Source organism: Equus quagga, chromosome 15 (assembly GCF_021613505.1).
Source record: "Equus quagga isolate Etosha38 chromosome 15, UCLA_HA_Equagga_1.0, whole genome shotgun sequence".
In the NCBI taxonomy this organism is placed as follows: domain Eukaryota; kingdom Metazoa; phylum Chordata; class Mammalia; order Perissodactyla; family Equidae; genus Equus; species Equus quagga.
Window position 1 is genome coordinate 80510189 of NC_060281.1, and position 23045 is coordinate 80533233.

Genomic DNA, 23045 nt, shown 5'->3' on the forward strand with positions numbered 1-23045 from the left:
ATAAATAATCTCCAACATCCTTATCTACTTTTTCAGCCGGATCCAACAACTGTTCTTCATAACACATAAACAAGCCTTCATAAATGGCTTTAATTACACCTAAGCCAACTAAGGGGAAATACCTCCACGAATGAGTCAGACTAAGGGAATTTTTGTAAAATGGAAGTCAGAGTTAGGATTAGCACAACCCGATCCCATTAACCCCAAACCTAACACAGCCAACAAAGGCTCTCTCTAGGAGAAAAAAAGTGGGGGGAGCGTTACCTTTGTATCTCTTTTTCTCTTCCTCGGTCAGATGCTCTGTCCGCATTTTGGTTATCACACTCACATTGTTTACTGTGTAAACCTTGAGAGACGTGTGCAAAAGAAAACAGTGACACAGGGAATCAAAACTCCAAAACTAAGCATAGCAAGAGCAAGAATGCTGAAGCAAAAAAAAAGAAAAAAAAAAATCCAGCCAAATAAAAATGAGAAATGGTTAACAATCATGAGGACCTTCAGAGAAAATACACAAGCTCTCAATTTAGAAATGCATCAGCGTTACTTTGCATCTCTGACAGTTTTAAATACCAAGGAGTCGACAGCGACAGGCTGCATCTTCCTACTTGCCCTTCTGCTTGCTAAACACTTTCCAACGAATGTCCTGCAATTTGGGCCTCCCAGCTGGACTGCTACTGTGCTAAGCAACCCCAAACTTGCATCGTATACTTCTACTGACTGGTGGTAATCTTACAGTAGGACTGACCTAGACAGCCACCTGCTGGGCAGAAGGAGAAAGGAATGAACACAAGGGTCTCTACACTCAGAAGATTAAGAGAAAACCAGCAAGTCACTATTTTAAAGGTATTCCGTATACTGACAAAAAATTATTTTAACTGCCAGAGTTGATGCTCTGGTATCCAGGCTGACTGAGGAACATGGGGGTCTGGATAATCAAATATCACAGTTAAGAGAATTCACCGTATGTGCCAGACATGGATTCCCAACGTTCCAGGAGTCAGCGGACACGCTCAGCACTGGCACAACTGTTTCTCAATGTGTCTTGCTGAGCACGACGTAAGCTTTCTCTGCTCCCTCAGAGGATCCTGCGGCGCCGGGCTCCGTCTCTGTGAGCCGTCAATCCCGGCTGTACTGCACGGCTGGGAAGGCCAGGAGCAGAGCTTTCCAGCTGACAAAATGCCAGGCGCCACTACGACAACTATTTTCTAAATTCACTGAGGTCATGTAAGGGGGCTGCAAGGCTACTGGTTACAATTAGGCTGACTGAAAAAACAAGGACTCATAAAAGCTACTTTAAGAGATATATATATATATATTTTTTTTAACCAACTCAGGTTATAAAAAAAGATGAACAAGCATGTTAAGTCTAATCCTTTTTCTTTTCTCTCTTTTTTTTAAAGAATTAAAGGAATTGTCATTCCAGGACAATTGGTACCTGTACTCATTTTTCTACAACCCTGTTTCTCTTTGGCATAACTAGAGACCTCCTCAGGACCTGCTATCCCATTTTCTGAAAGTCAAGATAAAAATCCAAGTGAGAGACACTAGACAGTCCTTATTCCCCAGAGCATCTCCATGGCACGGATGCATGACAAAATCTGTACAGACTCATTTGCATAGAAGCTAAATAGCTATATTAAATCTTATTTTAAGAGTTTCCTTTTACCTTTGCTTCGTAACCATTAACAACTTCTGCTTTATCTGTCCTCCAGCCCCAGAATCCGGATTTAGTTCTGATAAAAAGTGAACACCACAAATTTCTACATGTACAATATGCCATTCAGATTTATCCCTGCAGCCTTTACAGCTTTTTCCCCCAGCTTAAGTTAGTGAAGAACACTTGGAAATTATGGTCCTGTTGTCCACAAAAGGATGCTATCAATGACAGATGGCTTAAGCATCCCCCACCCCCCTCCCAGTTATTAATCAATTTGCCTCACCCCTGGCATAGAAAGCCTCCATCCTTGGCTTCTTTACAAAAACTGCCAGCATAGGCGACAAAGGTGGTGACATTTATTGGACAGCTGTCCTAACGAAGTGAGTGAAGATGACCAGCGTCCAAGGGCTCGCCACAAGGTGGCATCTGGGGCAAAGCATTTATCTGGGGCATCTGAAACATGGGCAGGGACGTCAGCCGCTCTATCCCCATAAGCAGCCATGTCTCAATCGAGGAATTCTTAGAACGACAAGGCGTAGGCCGCCCTGCTCCTCGGGAGACAGCGGCTGGGGCGGGGACTCCTCACTGTGGCGAGCTGCTCGGGGGAGCCAGCGCTGCCTGCACAATGGCCTGGGAGTCAGGCGTCTTAGCAGGTTTGGTGCAGCAGTGAGGAAGGATGTTAAAAGCAGTTTTGCAGCCCGGCCATCGATTCCAGCTCTGTGGAACTGCTTTTAAAGGGGCCCAGCATTCCGGCGGCAGCTGCAGCGTTGGTAAAGTGCCCAAAAAGCCAGTTATTCAACTCAACACACTCCTGGAAAAAATGCACTTAGGAACCAAGAGCGGCCAAGAGGCTCTGATTCTTTTTCAAAGCAGCTTGGCCTGGGAAAGGCTGCAACTCACAGGGGAGCCCTGGCCAGCCCGCCCCTTTGTCTAGGACATCACATCCTGGCTCCGTTGGGACTGCTGCGCTTGGCCCCGTGTAGGGCAACTGCCTGCCTCCTGCTCTGACCCCGCAGTGAAGTGGGACGTCAGGCAAGAAGCAGAAATGGTGGCAGGTTAGCCAACTCACAAAGAAGGTATGTGGCTATCTGCATTTTGTGTTTCCGAACCGTTTGCTTTTCTTCTAACGGGATTAGGTAAATGAAGTTAGTCCAGATGGGGTATAATGAGTTGTGTGTGTGTACTATAGCCCATCAGAGAAGGGGGGACCAGAGCTTTAATTTTCCTGTTAGTTGTACACAATTTGTGCAGCATGACCCGTGGAGGGACAGAGAGAAATCCTAAAGGGATTATGCCAAATGCTAGCTCTCTCCAATTTACATTTCAGAAGCAAAATAACAATCCTGGGGACAGCACCAGATTGATTAACAAACCAGAGTCCCCTTTGAGTCATCCATAATTGACAATCACGATATTCCTTTCAGTTAATGAACTCAATCCCCAGTTCCTTGTCTTTCCCGAAGTCACTCGATAGTTTGGCACGGGAAATACTCATTTTATGGCACATGGTCTTCTGAGGTACCAAAGGAGGCCTGGGTCCGCTCCACTCCATCCTCACATAGGCTGAGAAGACAGAGCTGCACTTTTCTCCCTGGAAACGGCCACGCTCCTCACTCACGTGTGTCTGCTCTACCGGCTCCTGGCTGTTCCACTTCTTTTGCCATTTCCACTCCTGACAGCAGTTACTTACTAAACTCAACGTCTACACCTTATTTTAAAACCAAGATTCTAGCAATTCCTTGGCCCTGATGAACCGTACATGCACAGGCATCTGAAGATGACAGAAGGACACCCAGCTTCCCTTTTTGCCATTTTCATCTTTGCCTGTCTCGACTGAGACCGCCACACCAAAGGCCACTTAGCAGGAGCTGTGACTTGGAGGCAGCTACACAATTTAAAGGCTCTGAAGGTGGCAGGGAATGTCTTGTTTAAGGTGGGCAGAGCATAATCTTTCAGCGAAGAGAAAGATCCAGACTGCATCCAGGGGGTATATACTGGCCAGCCAAATATTCATGCGGGAAGGGGATTAATTTGCAAGCATCAAGCTCCAAGTAAGAGATTAGAAGAAAGAAATGGATGAAAATGGCTCTCATAAAGCAAGAGAGCCACACCTTCCCAGTTCAATCAAATGAACACTCACACCTCCAGGAAGATGTAGGTATGTACCATTTTTCTACCAGCAAACCTCACTTGCGTGGCTCAAATCCTTGCTTGATTCACAAGCTCACTGATCACATATTTAATTCTGAGCACCATAAAAAAAAGCAGCTGTCTTCTAGAAATTCTCTTGCAGCAACCCACTGTCAGTTGCAAAAGGAGGGTTAGCTTGAACCACACGAAAACCCTGTGACCATACAAATACAAAATGTGCCTTAGTCCTCAGCACAAACGGAATGGGCCATCACTTCCCATCTACACTCAATGGAGTAACAGCCAGTAACCGCCACACTGTCTTCATAAAGTACATTTTACAACAAACAATGACTCTAGCAACTCTGCTGATGAACTAGAGGGAACAGTGGCTCTTCTCATGACAGCCTAGAGTCGCGGACTTCAGAGACTTCATCTCTAGATTCACTCCTTTTTCTCTTTCAGCTGAGGAAACAGAAACCCAGAGAGATTAAGCCACTTGCCCAAAGCCGCACAGTTAGTTATTAGCCCTGCCGATGGCGCTCCGTCCTTCCACCTCTCATTTCCACTGCTGGGCTGTGCCAGCGAGGGCGGCCTCCTCTATCTTCCAGCTTTACCAACACAGCCCTACCTTCAAGTGCTCTCCCTGTCTGCAGAGGTGCACACTGAAGCCTGGAGATGTCTTCCCAAGACCCTTCCAGGTAAGGCCACGGTCAGTCCCTAAACCTTGCTGTCCCTGGAAGACAACAGCTGTCACCCGGCAAGGCCAGTGTGAGGAGGCTGGCGATGATCCTGCCTTAGGGAGGGTGCCACCAGCAAAGCAGCGGCATACCTGGCATTTTGCTTTCGTCTTCTGCTACCAACAGATCTCCTGATTCCACAGCTCAATCTAAATTACAGGAAAAGGGCATTTACCGAGCCTTATGTTTGACTAAACAGAAAACTTTCAGTTTTATTCATAAATTTTATATTGGAAACAAGAAAATAAAAACAGAGGACAGTTAGTATATTCATTAAGAGAAAAGAAAGTTTGAATCTAGGACAATAGTGTCCTTGTCAGCTGAGGCTATGCTGCTGTGGCTGACAGAGGGCTGGATGTGACATCCTAGGCAAACATGCAGGGCTCACATGGACTCCCTCACAGTGTGCTCTACGGTAGAAACACAGGCTAACACCAGTGATAGCCTCTGCTTCCCTTACAAAGGCCCTCCACGCCTCTGCGCGGCCTAGAGGCAGCCAACCAGAAACAGTGTTCTCCTCCAGGTTAACCACGGCACAGACCTCTCCAGAGTTTTCTTCAGGTAGAGTCTGGAATAGAACTGAAAGCCCTCTAGACTCTTGCTCTAAACTATTAGGCCTCAAGGTGGGGGAAAGAACCACACTTAACTATCTGATAACCATGACTGTGACTGACTACTATCAGTATAACCACATTCAATACTGGATCGAGTCCAGCTTCCAGAAACTCACAGCTCCACGGTTTGGGACTAGGGAGTATTGTGGATCTCCAAACACCAAAAAGTGAAAAAAAACAAAATTCAAGTAAAACCCATTAGAAAGGGCCCATAAAAGATTATGAAGACATTTCTCCAAGACTTAACCAATGTGCTATAAAAATGATGTATGATGGAGGATGTCAGCTATGGTTTCTATTTCGTTAGAGCAGAGATCAACTTTCAAACCCACTAGTGTTTATAAAGCCATATTAGAAAAATCCCAATCCACCCATAATTTCCAATTAATATATACATGCCACTACAGACAGTAAAGGGATTAGACATTAAAATGCAAAACCTAAATTCATACCTTTCAAAAGCAATATTTTTAGTATCGAGGCTGGTGTTAATGACTGGGCTTGTGAGTCGCCTCTCAACTTCCCTCCCTTTTGGCTTCATCAAGTCCAGAGTGAGGCGCTCCATTTCCTGGGAAAGGTCAAAGCGTTCAGTGGTGACCACTTTGTCATCATGGTTGACTTCCATCAACTCCGCCCAGTTGTCTGTTAATGGAAACCAGGGCGTGACTAAGAACAATGCAAGGAAGATGCAGAAACGAGGACGCCTCATATGGTAAAATACATCATTTTTCAAATTCTCCCCCCAGGTGCTAGCTGCTAAAACCTGAAGATTATTATCGATTACCCACTTGCACAGGGATTATCTGACCAGCTTTCCACAACTCCCAGGAGGCTCTAGGACATCTTCCCCAAAGATGCAGACTTAGTTTAAAATGATATGCATTCTTTGTTAGCAACACATTTCAGCTGTACTTTTTTAAATATATGATTCCATAATTATTACAAAATATTTACGTACAACATTGGGCTAGCCATGCCATTTCTCACTCTCCGTTAGGAGTGCCATGCCCGATTATGGAGAGAATATAAAGAGATACACCACAGTCTTGTACTCAGAAGAACTGGAGACAAATACTTGTCAAAAGGGTACAGTGTCGGGTGGTAAATAATACGTACGGGAGAACTATCCAGACAGGAAATAAGATACAAGAATTGAAAGCTGAACAATTAGTAAAAATAACAAAAAAACACATGCCCCAGACAGGATCAGATAAGGCACATGAATTTGAACACATTTTGAGAGTGAAAAAACACTCTGCAACTTAGCACGAGCAGTGATTACTAGAATGGAATCACTTACCTTCTCCCTTAAATATAAAACTACGCCTCCCTCTTATCCAGCTCATGTTCTCAAACCCCAGCAACGTGATGTCGACACGCAGCTTGGCACCACTTTTCCAAATGCGACAGACATCATTCGGGCATATTCTGGAAACCAAGGGCACTGGAGAAGAGAAGTGTACTACTGAGAAAAACCCAATGGCCAAGCAGAACACCCAGGCCCAGGAAATCAGGATTCTGAATTTAACAAAAGGATAGCAGTGGCAAGATGGCAACCATCATATAGAACAGGACTTGGCTCCCACACTTATGATATAGGAAGTCACTCTTAAAAATGGACCTTCTGTTCTACAGCTCTTTATGAAAGTACAGATCGATGTCTTGTCCAGAGAAAACTCTAAATGGATTTCCCAGGAGTAGACTCAATCCCACAATGAACCCTCTTATTAACTGCCATCAGGGCTAGAGCGTGTCCATCTGGCCTTTCTCAATCGCATATGCAACCCTCACCATATGGCTGTAGCCTACCATATTGTCATATCCACCATTCAAAATATCAAATGTCTAAAATGTGCTGCTTTTTCACAAAGCCTGAAATCAGAGTGATTATTTGCATTAGAAAAGAACCCATTACTTTCACAGAAGAATCTGAAGTTTTCTTCTTTTATATACTTTTTACTTCATTTAAACATTCATAACAAATATGCCTCCTTGCCGGAAAGGGAAGTCTGGAAGTGAAAATAGCTAAAACCTGGGTGTTAGGAGCTGTCTTTAACTGATGGACAAGAAATAAAAGTAGAACACTGATGAAAATTATTGTCAGTTTGCCTTACATAAGATTGTGGAGAAATACATCCATTTTGTAAAAAACAAGCTATTCCAATATTCATCTTATCTTCTTCCTTAGAATAACAAGTTTAGAAGAATCAAGTTGAAACATGAGGAAATTAACTAAATTATGGTAAAGCTACTTACTAAAATTTTAGCCATTTAAAGTGACATTTTTAAAAACTAATAATATTGATAAATGTCAGCTATAAGTGACAAAAGGAGGAGACAGAATTGTATCATATTTATGGATGCTTGGAAGAAAAAGTCCTATGCATGGGGGAAAAAACTGGAAGGAAAACACCCAAAGCATTAACAGTAATTGTGCTTAAGGTGGACTATCAGTGACTGTTTTTCCTTATTCTTATCCATGCATTTTCTAAATTAAAAAAAAGGTATATGTGTAACTTTAATAAAGGGAAAATAAACCTATATTCAGGCTCAATAAATTTGCAAACAGAAATAAATTACCAGCCCACAGCCACTCACCCCAGCTGGTGAATTCCCATTTCATCTGCACGTAGAAATCCGGAGCCTAGAGGACAAAGGTTTAAAATAAATTACCCTTGGCACTATTAAATAAACACAAGCAGAGTAAGAGTTGATAGGGTTTAAAAAGGGGGAGAAGGGGAGAGAACAGAGAAAATAAAAAGGAACGTAAAGTATAAACCCATCAAAATAGACGTTTATTTTACGTTCAGGCTGCTATTTCGTCTTGATATAAAATATGTCTAGACAGTTAATACGGTTACCTGAAAGCAACAAGGTTGGAGAGGGATAAAATCAAATCTGATTTAGGGCTCAACCAGGTTCCTAACAGTAGCAGAAAGAGGAGTCTGGGAGGACGGCTTAAACACTGCCACGCAGTGTGGGTGACAGGCTACTCCAAGCAAAGAGGAGGGGCGTGGATTCCATCTATTCTATCCCATCTGATCTACCGGGAGCTTGGCTATAAGAGGCTCCTGGCTGCCGATTTATGGGACCACTCTGTGAAACAGAAATAGGCTGCTAGACATCACTTCCCCAGGAAGTTGATTTTCCCCTCCAGTTAACAGAAGACTTTTGCCCCCACTTTCCTCTTAAACTTTTAGAATTTGGCTTTTTGCAGTTTGACTCCACCAGAGCAGCCCTGTTTAGGATAATTTTCTGACCCACCATGAACTCTCACAGAAGGTTCTTGGAGAGCTACTTAAGAAATCCCACAGTAACCACCCAAGAAGAGAAATGCTAGAAATTCTAGGTGTTTTTCTTTTCTGAGGAAGACTAGCCCTGAGCTAACATCTGGCACCAATCCTCCTCTTTTTGCTGAGGAAGACTGGCCCTGAGCTAACATCTGTGACCATCTTCCTCTACTTTATATGTGGGACGCCTACCACAGCACGGCTTGCCAAGCGGTACCATGTTCACACCCAGATCCGAACCCACAAACCCCAGGCCGCCGAGGCGGAACATGTGCACTTAACCGCTGTGCCACCGGGCCGGTCCCATAGGTGTTTTTCTGTTCTCTCCCACCCCCAAGGCTTTGCCTTGATTTTCTAGAAGCCCAGGGCAGGAAGACCAAGAATCTACCCTAGAGTAAAACCAGCCAGGATTCCAATAATGGGCAAAGACACTGTCCAAGCGGCAGCCAATAAGAAAGGCGGGCATATTTTAAAGAGACACAGTTGAAAGACAAAATGTCAACAACAGCCTCTGATTCGAAAAACACACAGGTCATTTATGGGCTGTCTATAACTGCAAGCAGAGAATACAATTTAATGAAGTTCATTGCCATGGATCAATACAGGTAAAAAAATAAAATCTTTTACACTGAATTTTTAAAATGAAGGGTGACCTCACGTTAAATAAATCATTTTCTGTTTTTTCAAATGGCAAGTGATGTTTTTAGTTCCTCCTACAGTAAGTTAGATAAGAAAACAATAAATCCATGTGATCTTTGCACATTCAAATACATACCTAGCCAAAAACAATGCATACGACTATTTCGTACTTCACGGATGGTTTCATTACAGCATATGAAAAATGACTATCTTGGGCATGATTTAGCTTGAGTTTCATAGAAATATATTTTTTAAAAAGAGTGCTCAGATAATGAGTGGTAATTTTCTTACTTACAGCAAAATTTTTCCTCTCAACCGAGCTGTTAATTTTTCTTAGGAAATGTGTTTTGACTAAAGTTGCAAAGCCGATTTATCTAGCAAATACCTTTGAAGATATTTTGGAGAGTTCATTTCTGTACTTAATAAATGACATGAAAATTGAACCACTGGTACTTTATCATCTCCCGCTGCCCTGGGAATACTGCACATGGTTGACTGATAAGACGCTTTTTGCAGTAAAAAAAGATTATCTGAAGAATGGCAACCATCATCCAAAACAATCTGTGAGCCAGAAGTAAAGTTTTTGAAGAAAGGTCTCTAAGTGTCACAGGCCACACACTTAAGTTCACAAGACAGATAAACGGCCCCAAAGCCAGTAACTGTAAATAAACCAAGGCAATGGGTGAAAAGTCACAAAATGCTAATTGATAGAATGATAGGATGGGCAAGGAGAAGTTGCACACGGACCTCTGAGCCTCAACAGGCCGTGAAAATCCCTGCACGGTAACTGATGCTCATCACAATTTCCCCAAGATGACCTATGCTCAGGATGCTACTCTTAAGAAAACAGGCACCTAGACAAATTGTTTGACGTCTGTTTGTCTTAAGGTATAATTTTTAAATAGCACTTAAAAGCGTAAGCCTTGTAACCTAGAACCATAATTTGTGAAAGACCTCATACCTTTAACAAGTCAGAGAGGCAAGGAATAATGCCATTTGTACCCAATGTATCATATTCACGAATCATCTTCAGGAAGGCACACAAGGATGGCAAACTGCGTCTCCAGCTATTGTGTCAGCATTTAACTCAAATTATGGCAGGGCCACATTTTTACAGATACCTCGAGAATTTTCTGGAGCAGCTCAGGAACTCCTTCCAGGGCCATGGAGGTGTTGTGGTAGTCCCGATGTTGAAGAACTGTGTACACCATCTCAGGATCGCCAGTGCTCACGGCCTCATGTAAAACTGGAAAATAAAAAGGTCAAATTTCATCACCCAGTCTTCTCAGACTTTCTGACAAACTTTCCAAAGCCAGTCTGAAAACTATCTGTACAGATCAAAGACCAACATTTTCTACAAAGAGGGAGCGAGGCTGCAGTCCCACCTTAGTATTTACGCCCATAACTGCTTATTGCTAGCTCTTAACTCTTAAATGAGTGGAAAGAGAAACAGAGCACTCCTGGCCTCTTGATCAAACCCCTTCCATCCTCCCTTCACCCCACTTGTCTTACCACTGGTGCTGAAATCCTGACAGTGTCTTCAGAGAGCTGGCTTTAACTAGGTGATTGTATAACTGTGGTGACATGTACATCAGACTTGTGTGTATCCTTGCTCAGTCAACACAAAATTACTCTGACCAATAGTAAGAGAGGTTACAAAATGAAATGCCAGGATTTCACCAGAAAAGGCTACTTCTAGCCATAATTTCTTTTTTATTTTGCCTACCCTGATGGATACACTGGAGTTATACCATCACATTCCTCAGGGGAAATCTGGGCTCCACACTCACGTATGGTGGAAAGGGTTTACACTGAGCACTGCTTTCTGGATGAGGAGTCACCCTCTACCAGGGCTTTTGGCCCAGGACACAATCTGGCCATTGTGCTGCAATCAGCCAGCAGCATCCGAGGCTCTCATCTCCACACCCCGGCCCCTAGTTCCAAGAGAGAAGAGTCTTAAGGTAAAGATGACTCTGAGGACAAGGATGATTGAGATTGGCCTTTATTCAGAAAGAGAAATCGAAATGAAAGCCTTTAAATTATTTTAAAAGTATACTTGCCTGTCCATCCCTCGCGATTTTCTTTTGTAACATCTGCTTTATGTCGGAGCAAGACTCTAGCAGATTCCAAATGTCCCAAAGACACAGCAAGATGCAATAAGGTTCGACCTCGTGGATCTAGAGCCTCCACATTCTGTGAAGTAAACATTGGCATTTACATAACTGGATACATTATACAAAAACACGGAAATGTGTTTGAGGGATAATAACTATAAAAATAGAAAATAGCATTTATACATTAATTGCAGCAATATATGGAAAAATGAATGCTTGCACATGGGCAGGGTTGAAATATGAATTTGGGGGCTATAAATAAAGATGACAGTTACTGAGTTCCTTTTTCTATAAAGTTAAGTGCCTAATAAATAAATGTTGCCTATAGGCCTCAGATCATCAACCATAACCTTAAGCTCTAAACAGCACTCAAAGTAAGTCTAAATAAGGCTAGGGGCTCTCATGAAATGCAACCACCCTGTGACATGAACGTGGGGGATTTCTCAAGCACATATCAGCATTCAAGTCTAGAACAGGAAGTGCAAGACTTTAATCAAAACTGAAAGTACAGAAGATAATTTGGGTCAGAATAAAATTACATTCTCTAGCTGGATTCCCACCAAAACACCACTCTCGTTATTATGTATTGAGTTCCAAGTGCCAAGTAGCAGCATCCACAGATCCTACAGACAATGGGCGTGGTCTGCCAGGTGTGTATGTGGACATATTCACAGAGAAATGAAACACGCACGCACACACACCATCTCGGTCCATTTCCCCTCGAGGGGTTATCTTCCCCATGCTAGACATACCCACTTAGCTTTTACTCTTTGTTCCTATTCTGGCCCTCCTTCCAGCACCCACACTGGGTCTCGAGACCCAAGTGGCAGTTTCTCTGGTGTGAGCTCAGTCTTAACAACCGGCACTGACTTCCAAAGACGGCTCTGAACGTTCTTCCAAGGACACAGTAAACTGCCATGGGACTTTTGGACTATAAAAACTTTTTACATGCCATAATACTTTTTAGAAAACATGTTTTATCTTGATTTGAAATGCTAGTTGTTGTGCAGGCATTAACAGCAGCCTCCAAAGCCTTCGAGAACCTGCCACTTACTGGCCACAGGGAAGGAAGGTAAGGAGGACTGTGGGTAAACAACTACTATCCAACAGCCATTGAACCTCCCTGTTTTGCTAATTGCATCCTGGCTACTGTGCAATGAAGACAGAAACTGTTATCGAGGAATAAAGAAGTGGTTGAAGACATTCTGCTAAGTGAAGAGGAGTCCTCCCGGACCAGTCCCTGGCCTCAGTGTGCTCTCAGGTGCTGACACACCCACATGTCTCCTGGAACAGGGCCCACACCACCACCCAGGAGTCCCTGCCTTTTCCCAAGGGTATGGCTTGTCTGTCTCACCAAAGAGATGGAGAATCCCAAAGGTTGGATCTAAGTTTTAGATTTCCTAGCTTCTGCCACTCTAGTCCCGAATTTGCATTAAATCATTTCTTTTTTTTAAAGTACTATGGCTAAAATCTATGAACTTCGTTGAAGTTTAGCAGTAAAGAAATAATTAGCAAATTCATCATCTTCTTACACATCTATTTTCTTACCTATCAAGTTCAATCTATGTGAAAGGTGCTAAGTTCAGCACACTGCCTGACATAGAGATGCTTAAGAAAATTTATCACACAAAAGGGGAAACGACTTACTGCAATTCATACCCCAGAACAAAATTAATGACTCAGAATAAGGATTAACACTCAAGCTCTTGGGAACCCCTTAGATATGATGTATAAAATCAAGGCCAAATACATTAAGTTGTGGACTTTTTTCCTCTTTTGGACCACAGAGAAAACCGTATGTGTGAGCCACACAGCAGCACACTTTGCATGGCTAATCATAACTTCAAAGTCCCCTGTGCCTCTCTTTCTCATTTGAAAGGAGAGGAGGGAGGAGGAATGCTGTAATATGGTATGGTGACAATGTGATTAAAAACAATGCATGAATACAGATTAGAGTTGAAATTAGTGAAATAGAGGATAGAAAATTCATAGAGAAAAGTCAATAAAACCAGAAGTTGGTTCTTTGAAAATATCAACAAAATCGACAAGCTTTCAGCTAGATTGACCAAGAAAAAAATCAGGAATGAAAGAAGAGATGTTACTACCAACTCTACAGAAATAAAAAGTATTATAAAGGAATACTACAAAATGTATGCCAACATATTAGAGAACTTGGACGAAATGCACTTACTCCTAGAGAGACACAAACTAGCAAAACTGATTTCAGAAAAAATAAAAAATCTGAATAAGTTTATAACATGAGATTGAATCGGTAATTCTAAAAGTTCCCAGCAAAAAACTCAGGCCCAGATGGTTTCACTGGTGAATTCTACCAACCATTCAAAGAATTAATACCAAGTCTTCACAAATTCTTCCAAAGAAATAGAAGAGGAAGGAAACTTCCCAACTCATTTTGAACCCAGTATTATCCTGATTATGAACACATCACACACAAAAAAGAAAACTGCAGACCAATATCTCTTATGAATATAGAGGCAAAAATCCTCAACAATACACTAGGCAAAGCAAATTCAGCAATATATAATAAGGCTTATTACACACCATGACCAGATGAGATTTATCCCATGAATGCAACAGGGGGTTAACATCTGATAATCAATGTAATATACCATATCAATAGAATAAAATAAGAAACACATGATCATATCAATAGATGCATGCTGTGGTCTGAATGTTTGTGACCCCCCCAAATTCATGTTGAAATCAGAAGCTCCAAAGATGATGTTATTAGGAAGTGGGGCCTTTGGGAGGTGCTTAAGTCATGAGGTGGAGCCCTCATGAATGGAATTAGTGCCGTTATAAAAGAGGCCCCAGAGAGCCTGGTAGCATCCCTCAGCCATGTGTGAGCACAGTGAGAAGGCACCTGCTATGAACTGGGAAGAGAGCCCTCACCAGCCACCACGCTGAATCTTCCATCACCATGATCTTACACTTCCAGCCTCCAGAACTGTGAGAAATAAATTTCTGTTGTTTATAAACTACTCAGCCCAAATAGACTAAGACAATGCAGAAAAAGCATTTAACAAAATCCAACACCCTTTTGTGATTAAAAACAACCACCACCACAAAACACTCAACAAACTAGAAATACCTAGGAATAACAAACCAGGGAACTTCCTCAAAGGACATCCATCTATAAAAAAACCCATAGCTAACATCAGACAATGGTGAAAGACTGGATGCTTTCCCCGAGACAAGGAACAAAACAAGGATGTTCTCTTTCATCACTGCTATTCAACATTGTACTAGAGGTTCTAACCAGGGCAATAAGGCAAGAAAAAGAAATAAAAGGCCTCCAGATTGGAAAAGAAGAAGTAAAACTCTATTCACAAATGATATGATTTCATATGTAGAAAACCCTAAAAAATTCACTAAAAAACTGTTAGAACTAATAAATGAGTTCAACATCAATATGCAAAAATCTATTGTATTTCTATCCACCAGTAACAAACAACTCAAAAATGAAATTAAGAAAACAATTCCATTTACAATTGCATCAAAAAGTATAAAACATTTAGGAATAAATAACAAAAGAAATATAAAACTTATGCTCAAACTACAAAGCGTTGTTGAAAGAAATTAAGATCTAAATAAATGGGAAAACATCCTATGTTCATGATTCAGAAGACTTAATCCTGTTAAGATGGCAATACTCCCCAAAGTGTGCTACAGAGTCAATGCAATCGGTATCAAAATTTCAGCTGGCTTTTTGCAGAAACTGACTAGCTGGTCCCAAAATTCATATGGAAATGCAAGGAACTAAGAATAGCCAAAACCATCTTAAAAAGACGAGCAAAGTTTGAGGGCTTATACTCTCAATTTCAAAATTTATACACAAAGCTACAGCAATCCGGACAGTGTAGTACTGGCATAAGGACAGACGTATAAATCAATGGGATATAATTTAGAGTCCAGAAATAAACTTACAAATTCATGGTCAATTGATTTTCAACAAGGATGCCAAAATAATCCAATGGGGAAAGAATAATCTTTTCAGCAAATGGTGCTTGAACAAGGGCTGATCACATGCAAAAGAATAAAGATTTATATATACCATATCTGAAAATTAGCTCAAATTTGATCACAAACCCAAATGTAAGAGCCAAAACAATAAAACTCTTAGAAGGAAACACAGGAGTACATATTTGTGACCTTGGGTAGGCAAAGCCTTCTTAGATACAATATCAAAAGCATAAGCAATAAAAGAAAATACAAATAAATTGTATTTGAATTTATACACTGAATATTAAAGACAGTAGAGCTGATGGGTTAAGAGCCCCTTAATAAAGAGCTTCTGCTGAGCACGTCATCAAAATGGAAAACTTCTAGACTTCAACTGATACCGTAAAAAAGTAAAAAGACAACCCACAAAATGGGAGAAAATATTTGCAAGTCATATATCTGATAAGAGGCTAGTATCCAGAATATATGAAGAAGCCTTAATGCTTAAGAATAAAAAGACAGCCCAATTTTAAAATGGGCAAAAGATTTGAATAGACATTTCTTTAAGGAAAGTATACAAATGGCCAATAAGCCCATGAAAAGATGCTCAAATCACAAATCATTAGGAAATGCAAATCAAAATCACGAGATATCACTTCAAGCCCACTAGGACAGCTACAATCAAAAAGACAGACAATGACAAGTATTCCCAAGGCTGTGGAGAAACTGGAACCCTCACACGCTGCTCGTGGGACTGTAAAATGGTGCGGCCACTTTGAAAAACAGTTGTGAGTTCCTCAAAAAGTTAAACATTGAGTGACCATATGACCTAGCAATTCCTCTCCTAGGTATATACCCAAGAAAAATGAAAACACACAACCATACAAAAACTTGTACACAAATGTGCATAGCAGCATAACAGCTAAAAAGTGGGAAAAAACTCAAATACCTATTAACTGGTAAATGAATAAACAAAATGTGGTCTATTCATACAATGGAATATTATTCAGCCATGAAAAGGAATGGAGTACCAATACATGCCACGATGTGGATGAACCTCAATAACATCATTCAAGTTAAAGCAGCCAGACACAGAAGGCCACATATTACATGATTCCATTTATATGAAATGTCCAGAACAGGCAAATCTATAGAGACAGCATGGAGACTAGTGGTTGCTTGGGGCTGAAGGGGTTGGGGGGAAATGAGAAATGACTGCTAAGGGGTATGGAGTTTCTTTTTGGGGTGATGCAAATGTTCTGGAATTTGATAGTGGTGACGGTTGCGCAACTCAGTGAATATACTAAAAGCCACTGAATAATGCACTTTAATGGGTGAACTGTGTAAGTGAATTATATTGCAAGAAAGATGTTTTTAAAAATCACTGTATGTATGTTTTATGTAATACATAAAACTAATCTATCATCTATATACTGTTTGACAAGTTGCTTAATTTCTCTTGAACCTCAGTTTGCTCCCTTATAAAACGGGAACAATAAAAAACACCTACCTTGCAGAGTTCTTACAAGGGTAAAGGCACAACGCAACCCCACAGTCAGCACTAGGAGAATCAGCTCCTATATCATACTCCCACACCACGCAGATTCATATAAGCTGTCACTTTCTTCCTAAAAGGGATTTGTTCCAATTTCATTACAGTTAATAGGGTCTTCAACTAACAGCATTAGTTCAGTGAGCAAAAGCTTTCAGAATTTAACTGGAATTCACTTTTGAAGCTGCTCGTTTAAGTTTTTCCTTTAAGTTTCCTCAATTGTGAGCTGTACCAAATTAAAAATATGCACCCCCTTTTAATTATCATAGTGCCCCAGAAGAAGAAAAGGCATGAGATTTCTGCACATCTCCTTCCTATTTGATCATTTAAGACCACCAATTCTTCTTGCTGAAAGCCTTCTTTACCATCGGCTGTCCTCTGGAGGCAGGACAAGGCTGGGCTTTGAGTGCAGGCTGCAGAGCCAGACGACAGGCCCACTTCCAGGTCCCTCACCAGCCTCCATGAATTACTCAACTCTTCTGTAGCTTGGTACCTAGCACAAAGTAAGTGCTTCATAAACCATCACTGTTACCTCTTAGGGGCTTCCAGCAAAAGGCTGCTAACTGGCCCTCCATTCTCTCAACACAGTCAACCACCCTCATTCCTGGGCACTCTCATGCTGCTCTGGTCCTCTGCGGAGGCTCTAGTCTCCAGCTCTTCATCTTGCATGCCCGGCCTGGGCTCATGGCAGGCCTCCAGCCAACAGGCACCGACTTGAATGTGTGCCCAGTGGCCTCACTTGGCCTGCCGCAGGCTGGGGTGAGAACCCCAGGGTGGTTCCCCCTCGGGCTCCCAGCACTGCTGCTGCCTAGGATGTCCTCCTCCTCTTGCCCAGATTATGTGCTTTCACCTGCTGGCTTCCTAACAGGGGGCTGGCCCTAGAGTCAAGCTTCATCTGCCACTCTCCACCCTACTCAGTCCCAGGGTTTTCCCTCCTCTGTCTAAGGTGACCTTTGCATTGTCCCTTTAAGTTTTCATTCATTCCCCCAGCATCGGGAAAAAGGCCAAAGATGTTGAACAGACCTCTCTAGCTAAATGACAAATGACCTAACCATAACATAAATCATTTCAACTGTACCAAACAACTTGAAGGCCCTACTGAATATTAAAGACAGAAGAGCTGATGGGTTAAGAGGCACTTAATATAGTGCTTCTGCTGAGCAAACATGGAAAGCCTGAAACAATCTCATAGTTGGCAAAGCTACACAAACAGCAAACTGCAGTTATTAGCACAACAGTGGGGCTGGGGCTGACTCACACACGCTCCGAGACATGTGCTTATCCTCTTCATCTGGCTAAACTCGATTCTTTCTGTGCTGCTGTTCCGAGAACAAAATGAAATTCTTACAGCTACCAGTGTGCCTGCTTCAAGTCTCGCTCATGTCGTGGGATGGAAGGAATGAAGGAATGGACAGCAGAAACTCACTGGCAAAAAAACGTTAAGTGAAACAGCTGGTTTTATTGCTGGGGAGACAGGAATTTTTTGCTTTTAATTACGCAACCAATATGTGTTCCTTGTAGAAAAAGTGGATCATATATAAAAGAAGGTCAATACCCAGGATGATTATAATAAGAACAGCAGCAACTATGGCAAATGATATTGGTCCCATTTTCTACGTGTCTGCGCTTTCAGATCTGTTCTCTGCTTTATTTTCCACAGTTCTGAAACACAGGCACTTTTACTGAAAGAAGGATAGTGGAAGGGTTCAGGACACAGGATTAGGGCAGAGTCTGAGCCTCTGGGTTCACAGCCTGGTTTGGCCACTGGCTCAGCGTGCAGGTGAGCCTCTCCACCTCCATCTCCTTATCTGTAAAATGATAATCATAATAGCACTTACCCTACAGGACTAGTGTGAGAATTAAATCTAAAATTGCACATATATGGCATTTCAGTACAACGCCTGCAAAACAGCAAGCTTTCAGTGTTACGCTCCCCATTTTTACAGGTGATGAAACAACTCACCAAGCATAAATAACATGCCCAAGCTCACAATTGAATCAGCATTAGTACTGGCCATTAACCTACCTGCTTCCACGTCACAGAAGTAGGCAGCTGTTTCACGATCGACAGAAAATCTCAATAAATAGGAAAGCAGCAAAATATTTCCTGCCGCATATTTTTCTGATACCAATTATCAACTTCTTGACCCTGAACCAGTTACATAATTTGCAGGGCTCAGTGAAAAATGAAAATGCAAAGCCCCGTATTCAAAAAAATAAAGAATTTCAAGACAGTAACAGCAGGGCATTAAACCAAGTGTGAGCCCCTTCTGAGCACAGGTAGCACTCCCTTGAGGCCAACCTCATCTCGAGCCCCTCGATGGCCAAGTTTTCAGGATTGAAATTGGATTACGTGATCATGACAGCCATGCTTCCACGATCAAGATGTTCTTTACGAATTCACTTCAACTACCTCCTCAGAGGGAACAGGTATACTGTGAAATGGTCTACAGCGATAACCAAGGACAAAGTCAAAACCAAATAATCAGCAAGCATGACTATTCTTCCTTCACCTGCTTGACAGTCGAATGCACTAAGCACCAGTTTACTCCAGGAAAATCTGCCGCAAAATTATAATTCTTTAATCACAAATGTCCCTAACGTTTTTTTAAGGTAAGAAGCCCACAGAACTTTCAATGAACACTTTTATCACAGCAGGAAAAAGAGAGAATTCACCTATTTCACATTTTAGATTATAAACCAAGACTTCGTTCTTTTTTTTATAGAGAAACTGCACTTCATTTAAACTCTTTTCTTCACCTCCAATGAACAGAAAGCCTGCCGTTTTTAAAAATGGGTATTGAAAGAGTGTGTGGCTTGATGACGATGATGAACCTCTGTATTAAAAGGATTTTAGGTCCGAGACTTTCTTTGTACTTTATCACAATATTTCGCAAGAAGCTGGTCAGCTCTGATATTGAGGAAGTGCAGATGCAAAGCCAGCAGACCTAAAAACCAGGGCTGTCTGATGATTTTTCAAGTGTCCAAGCTGACAGCAAAATGATGGAGGATTCCCTCTGAGTCCTGTCTAGTAGCAGAAAGGGAAAAACCATCAAGTATACTGGGATGCCTAATGGTGAATCATTTACTCTGGGGGCACGATCTAATTAAGACCATTGACTCGCACAGTAAAAGTTTATTCTGTCTGGGCAGAGGATTTAAATGAAAAAAGAGTGACTTTTGACTTCCAGTGGGTGCTTAACAGATTTAAAAGAAATAGGGCAGGGTGGAAGAACATGTTTAGCAGTAACCGTTCACCAAACAGGGTGACGCTGACTTTGCTCAAATCTTGCCAACCGAAAGAAAATCAATGCTCCTTTTCCTCTAAAATTTCTTGACAATTATAACGTCAATTCCAAGCCATTCAAAACCCAGGACTTTAGCACACCGCATAAAATGAAGTCAACAGGAACAATTATACCAAAAAATTACAAATCCTTATCCTAACTACTAAATCTGTTAGCTTATAACTTGAGGCCACCAATAAACTCCCAGAATTGCTGAGATGCCTTTAAAGCAGAGTTTCTCAAGGAAAACACCACTGACATTTTGGGCCACATAATTCTCCGTTGTCGGGGGCTGTCTTGTGCACTGTAGGATGCCAAACAGCATCCCTGGCCTCTACCACTAGATCCCAGAAGCACCTACTCCCCCGACTTGTAACAACCGAAAATGTCTCCATGCATTACCATAGGGGGGCGGGGGTTGCGTCAAAATCACCTCCGACTGAGAACCAGTGCTTTCAAGAGATGGCATTAAGTAAGACGAGGAATCAAAGCGCTTTAGAACAGGAAGGCATTTTAAGGATCTTGGGCACCGGTGATTCTCAAACTTTGGTATGCATCAAGCCTTCCTGAGCCAGAGAGGGAAAATGCCTTGCCCAAGGTCACAGGGCGAGTTAGAACCTGGACTCTAAACCCAACCAAGCCCTTCCTTACAAAAACGGTGGGTAGGGTGAGGGGTGTGCGTTGTCCCATGTCTTTGAGAGAGGCAGTGGCGCCTCACTGGTTAAGACGGTGCACTCTGGAGCCAGCCAGCCAGAGTTAAAAATCCCCATTTGGCATTATTAGTTGGGCGACCTTGCGCAAGACACATAACCTCTGAGAGCCTCAGTTTCCTTCTCTGTCAAATGTAATAATAACAGTACCCACCTCCTGGGATTATTGGAAAGGCAAAGAGAGATCCTGGACAGAAAGCCCTGGCACAGGGCCTGGCACACAGTTAAGCACTCGACACATGTCCGATTAGGACTGTCCCACGGCTGCAGAATTGAGGGTCTCTGCGGGGCCCCAGGGCAGAGGGCTGGAGACGGGCTCAGGGAGGCGAAACGACCCCCGACTCCCCCCGCCCGCGCCTCACCTGGCCCCGCAGCTCCCTCTCCAGCTGCCGGTAGTCGTTGTTCCAGACCAGGAGGTGCAAAGGGAAGTGGCCGCCGGCGTCGCGGGCCGAGGACATGGCGAGGAGGCCGCTGCCGGGCCCTCAGCGCCCGCCGGCCCAGCTTCAGCCCCGGCGGGGTCTCCCGCGCCCGCCCGTCGGGCGGCCGGCGAGAGAGAGAAGAGACGAGCGGGCGAGGGGCGCGGGCCGCGGCCGGGGGGCCTAGCGGGCCGGGGGCCGGGCGCGCGGGAAGTCGGGTGTCGGGGGCCGGGTCGGGGACGCGGTCGGCCGCGCCCACCCCGCGCCCCTCCGCTCTCCGGCCGCGCTGACAGCTCCCGAACCGACTTCTGCGGGCCGAACTGCCCCAAACAGGGAAGTGCGCGGCGCGAACCACCGCACGCCGCGGCGAGGGGGAGGCGAGGCGAGCCACCCGGTGGGGAGTCCGCCCAGTGCCACCCATCTCCGACTCCACAGCGGAAAGCACTGTATAATCGCCCAAACAACTCAGATTTCTCCCTGAGCCCAGGATCTGGACATGGAAAACTCGGGCTGCCCGTTCCCAGCCCCTTTCCCCCTGCTCCAGCAACCGCACGTGGTTCGGTCCACAACTGGGCCTCTTCCATTGGCTCTGCGGTCAGGGGGTGACAACAGACGCCCGGACCAAACCATTCCAGCTACTGACTCCCTTGCAGCCTTTTTGGACCAGGGCAGATGCTTCCACGATTGGTTAGAAGCCATTTTGGAAGTGGGCAACACCAATCTTAAAGGGGGAGTTGTGAACTCTGGAGAAGTAGTATTAAATATTTGCATAAGAAGAGGGTAGTTCCTTCTCAAGCTTTCTCAACTTGGGCACCTTTTAAACTGGTTAATTGTTTCTGTGGCGGTTGTCCTGTGCTTTGTAGGATGTTGAACAGCATCCCTAGCTTTTCTAGCCACTGGATGCCAGTAGCACTCCTCAAAAAATGTATCCAGACGTTGCCAAATGTCCGCTAGAGGACAAAAATCACCCCTAGTTGAGAACCACTGTTGTACATGACGTCTGAACTGGGTTGTGATTCACAGTTACCTGTGGTGGTGGTTTATTCCACATATGAGTGTCATTTATTTTTTTTTTTTATTTATTTTTTTTTTTTAAAGATTTTATTTTTTCCTTTTTCTCCCCAAAGCCCCCCGGTACATAGCTGTGCATTCTTCATTGTGGGTTCCTCTAGCTGTGGCATGTGGGACGCTGCCCCAGCGTGGTCTGATGAGCAGTGCCATGTCCGCGCCCAGGATTCGAACCAAGGAAACACTGGGCCGCCTGCAGCGGAGCGCACGAACTTAACCACTCGGCCACGGGGCCAGCCCCTGAGTGTCATTTATTTTTGAAGCTTGCCATCTGAATTTGGGGCTATGGCTGAAAGGATTAATAGATAATACCCAGACTTGACCAAAGTCTGCAAATATTAAGTTCATTCTTTGGGTTTCAACTAAGACACGATAGCTCCTTGATTTAATGAAGAACCGAATCAACTTAAAGCTACTCACCAGCCTGAGCATTCTGCACAGCTGTCTGCAACTAGACCACATAGCTGGGCGAAGTTATTTAATGCATCCTGAAAGCACACCCTCTGCCTCCCCTGCTTGTGCACATCCAGCTGTTCAGATGCCTGCGACAACAGCTGTCCAAGAATCCTGGCCTAATCCATTCTCCACACATGTTGGGTCCAGAAGATTTGTGAGTCTGTGAACCAAAACAGGCTGCGGGAGCATCAGGATGGCACCCAGAGGCTCTAACTGGAATGTGTGGGAATTATGTGGTTATTCCCACACCACACATTTATCAGAATGGAGAGATGGAGCGAAGACCAGTGCTTCTGACACCTCTTCCACGACTTCGTATCCTCTCAGAAACCTCGTGCAACTTAATCTTCTGTCTCTTCATTGTCCCATGTTTATTGAATGTCTGTCTTCTTCATTAGTTGCAAAACTC

General features: G+C 43.3%; 1 protein-coding gene across 2 annotated transcripts in view; it reads right to left on the reverse strand.

Moving 5' to 3' along the window:
- The window catches only part of ANKRD13A (ankyrin repeat domain 13A), a 30534-nt gene extending 9106 nt beyond the window's left edge, over positions 1-21428 (reverse strand). For both annotated transcript variants that reach the window (XM_046640014.1, XM_046640013.1), the window contains exons 1-8: positions 21059-21428; positions 11131-11263; positions 10192-10316; positions 7740-7785; positions 6442-6585; positions 5594-5783; positions 1667-1733; positions 265-346 (exon numbers count right to left, since the gene is read on the reverse strand). In XM_046640014.1, coding sequence (XP_046495970.1) covers positions 265-346; positions 1667-1733; positions 5594-5783; positions 6442-6585; positions 7740-7785; positions 10192-10316; positions 11131-11263; positions 21059-21154 — 883 coding nt within the window. In that variant the 5' untranslated portion in view covers positions 21155-21428. The remainder of the gene's footprint in view (positions 1-264; positions 347-1666; positions 1734-5593; positions 5784-6441; positions 6586-7739; positions 7786-10191; positions 10317-11130; positions 11264-21058) is intronic.
- Positions 21429-23045: the final 1617 nt, after the last annotated feature.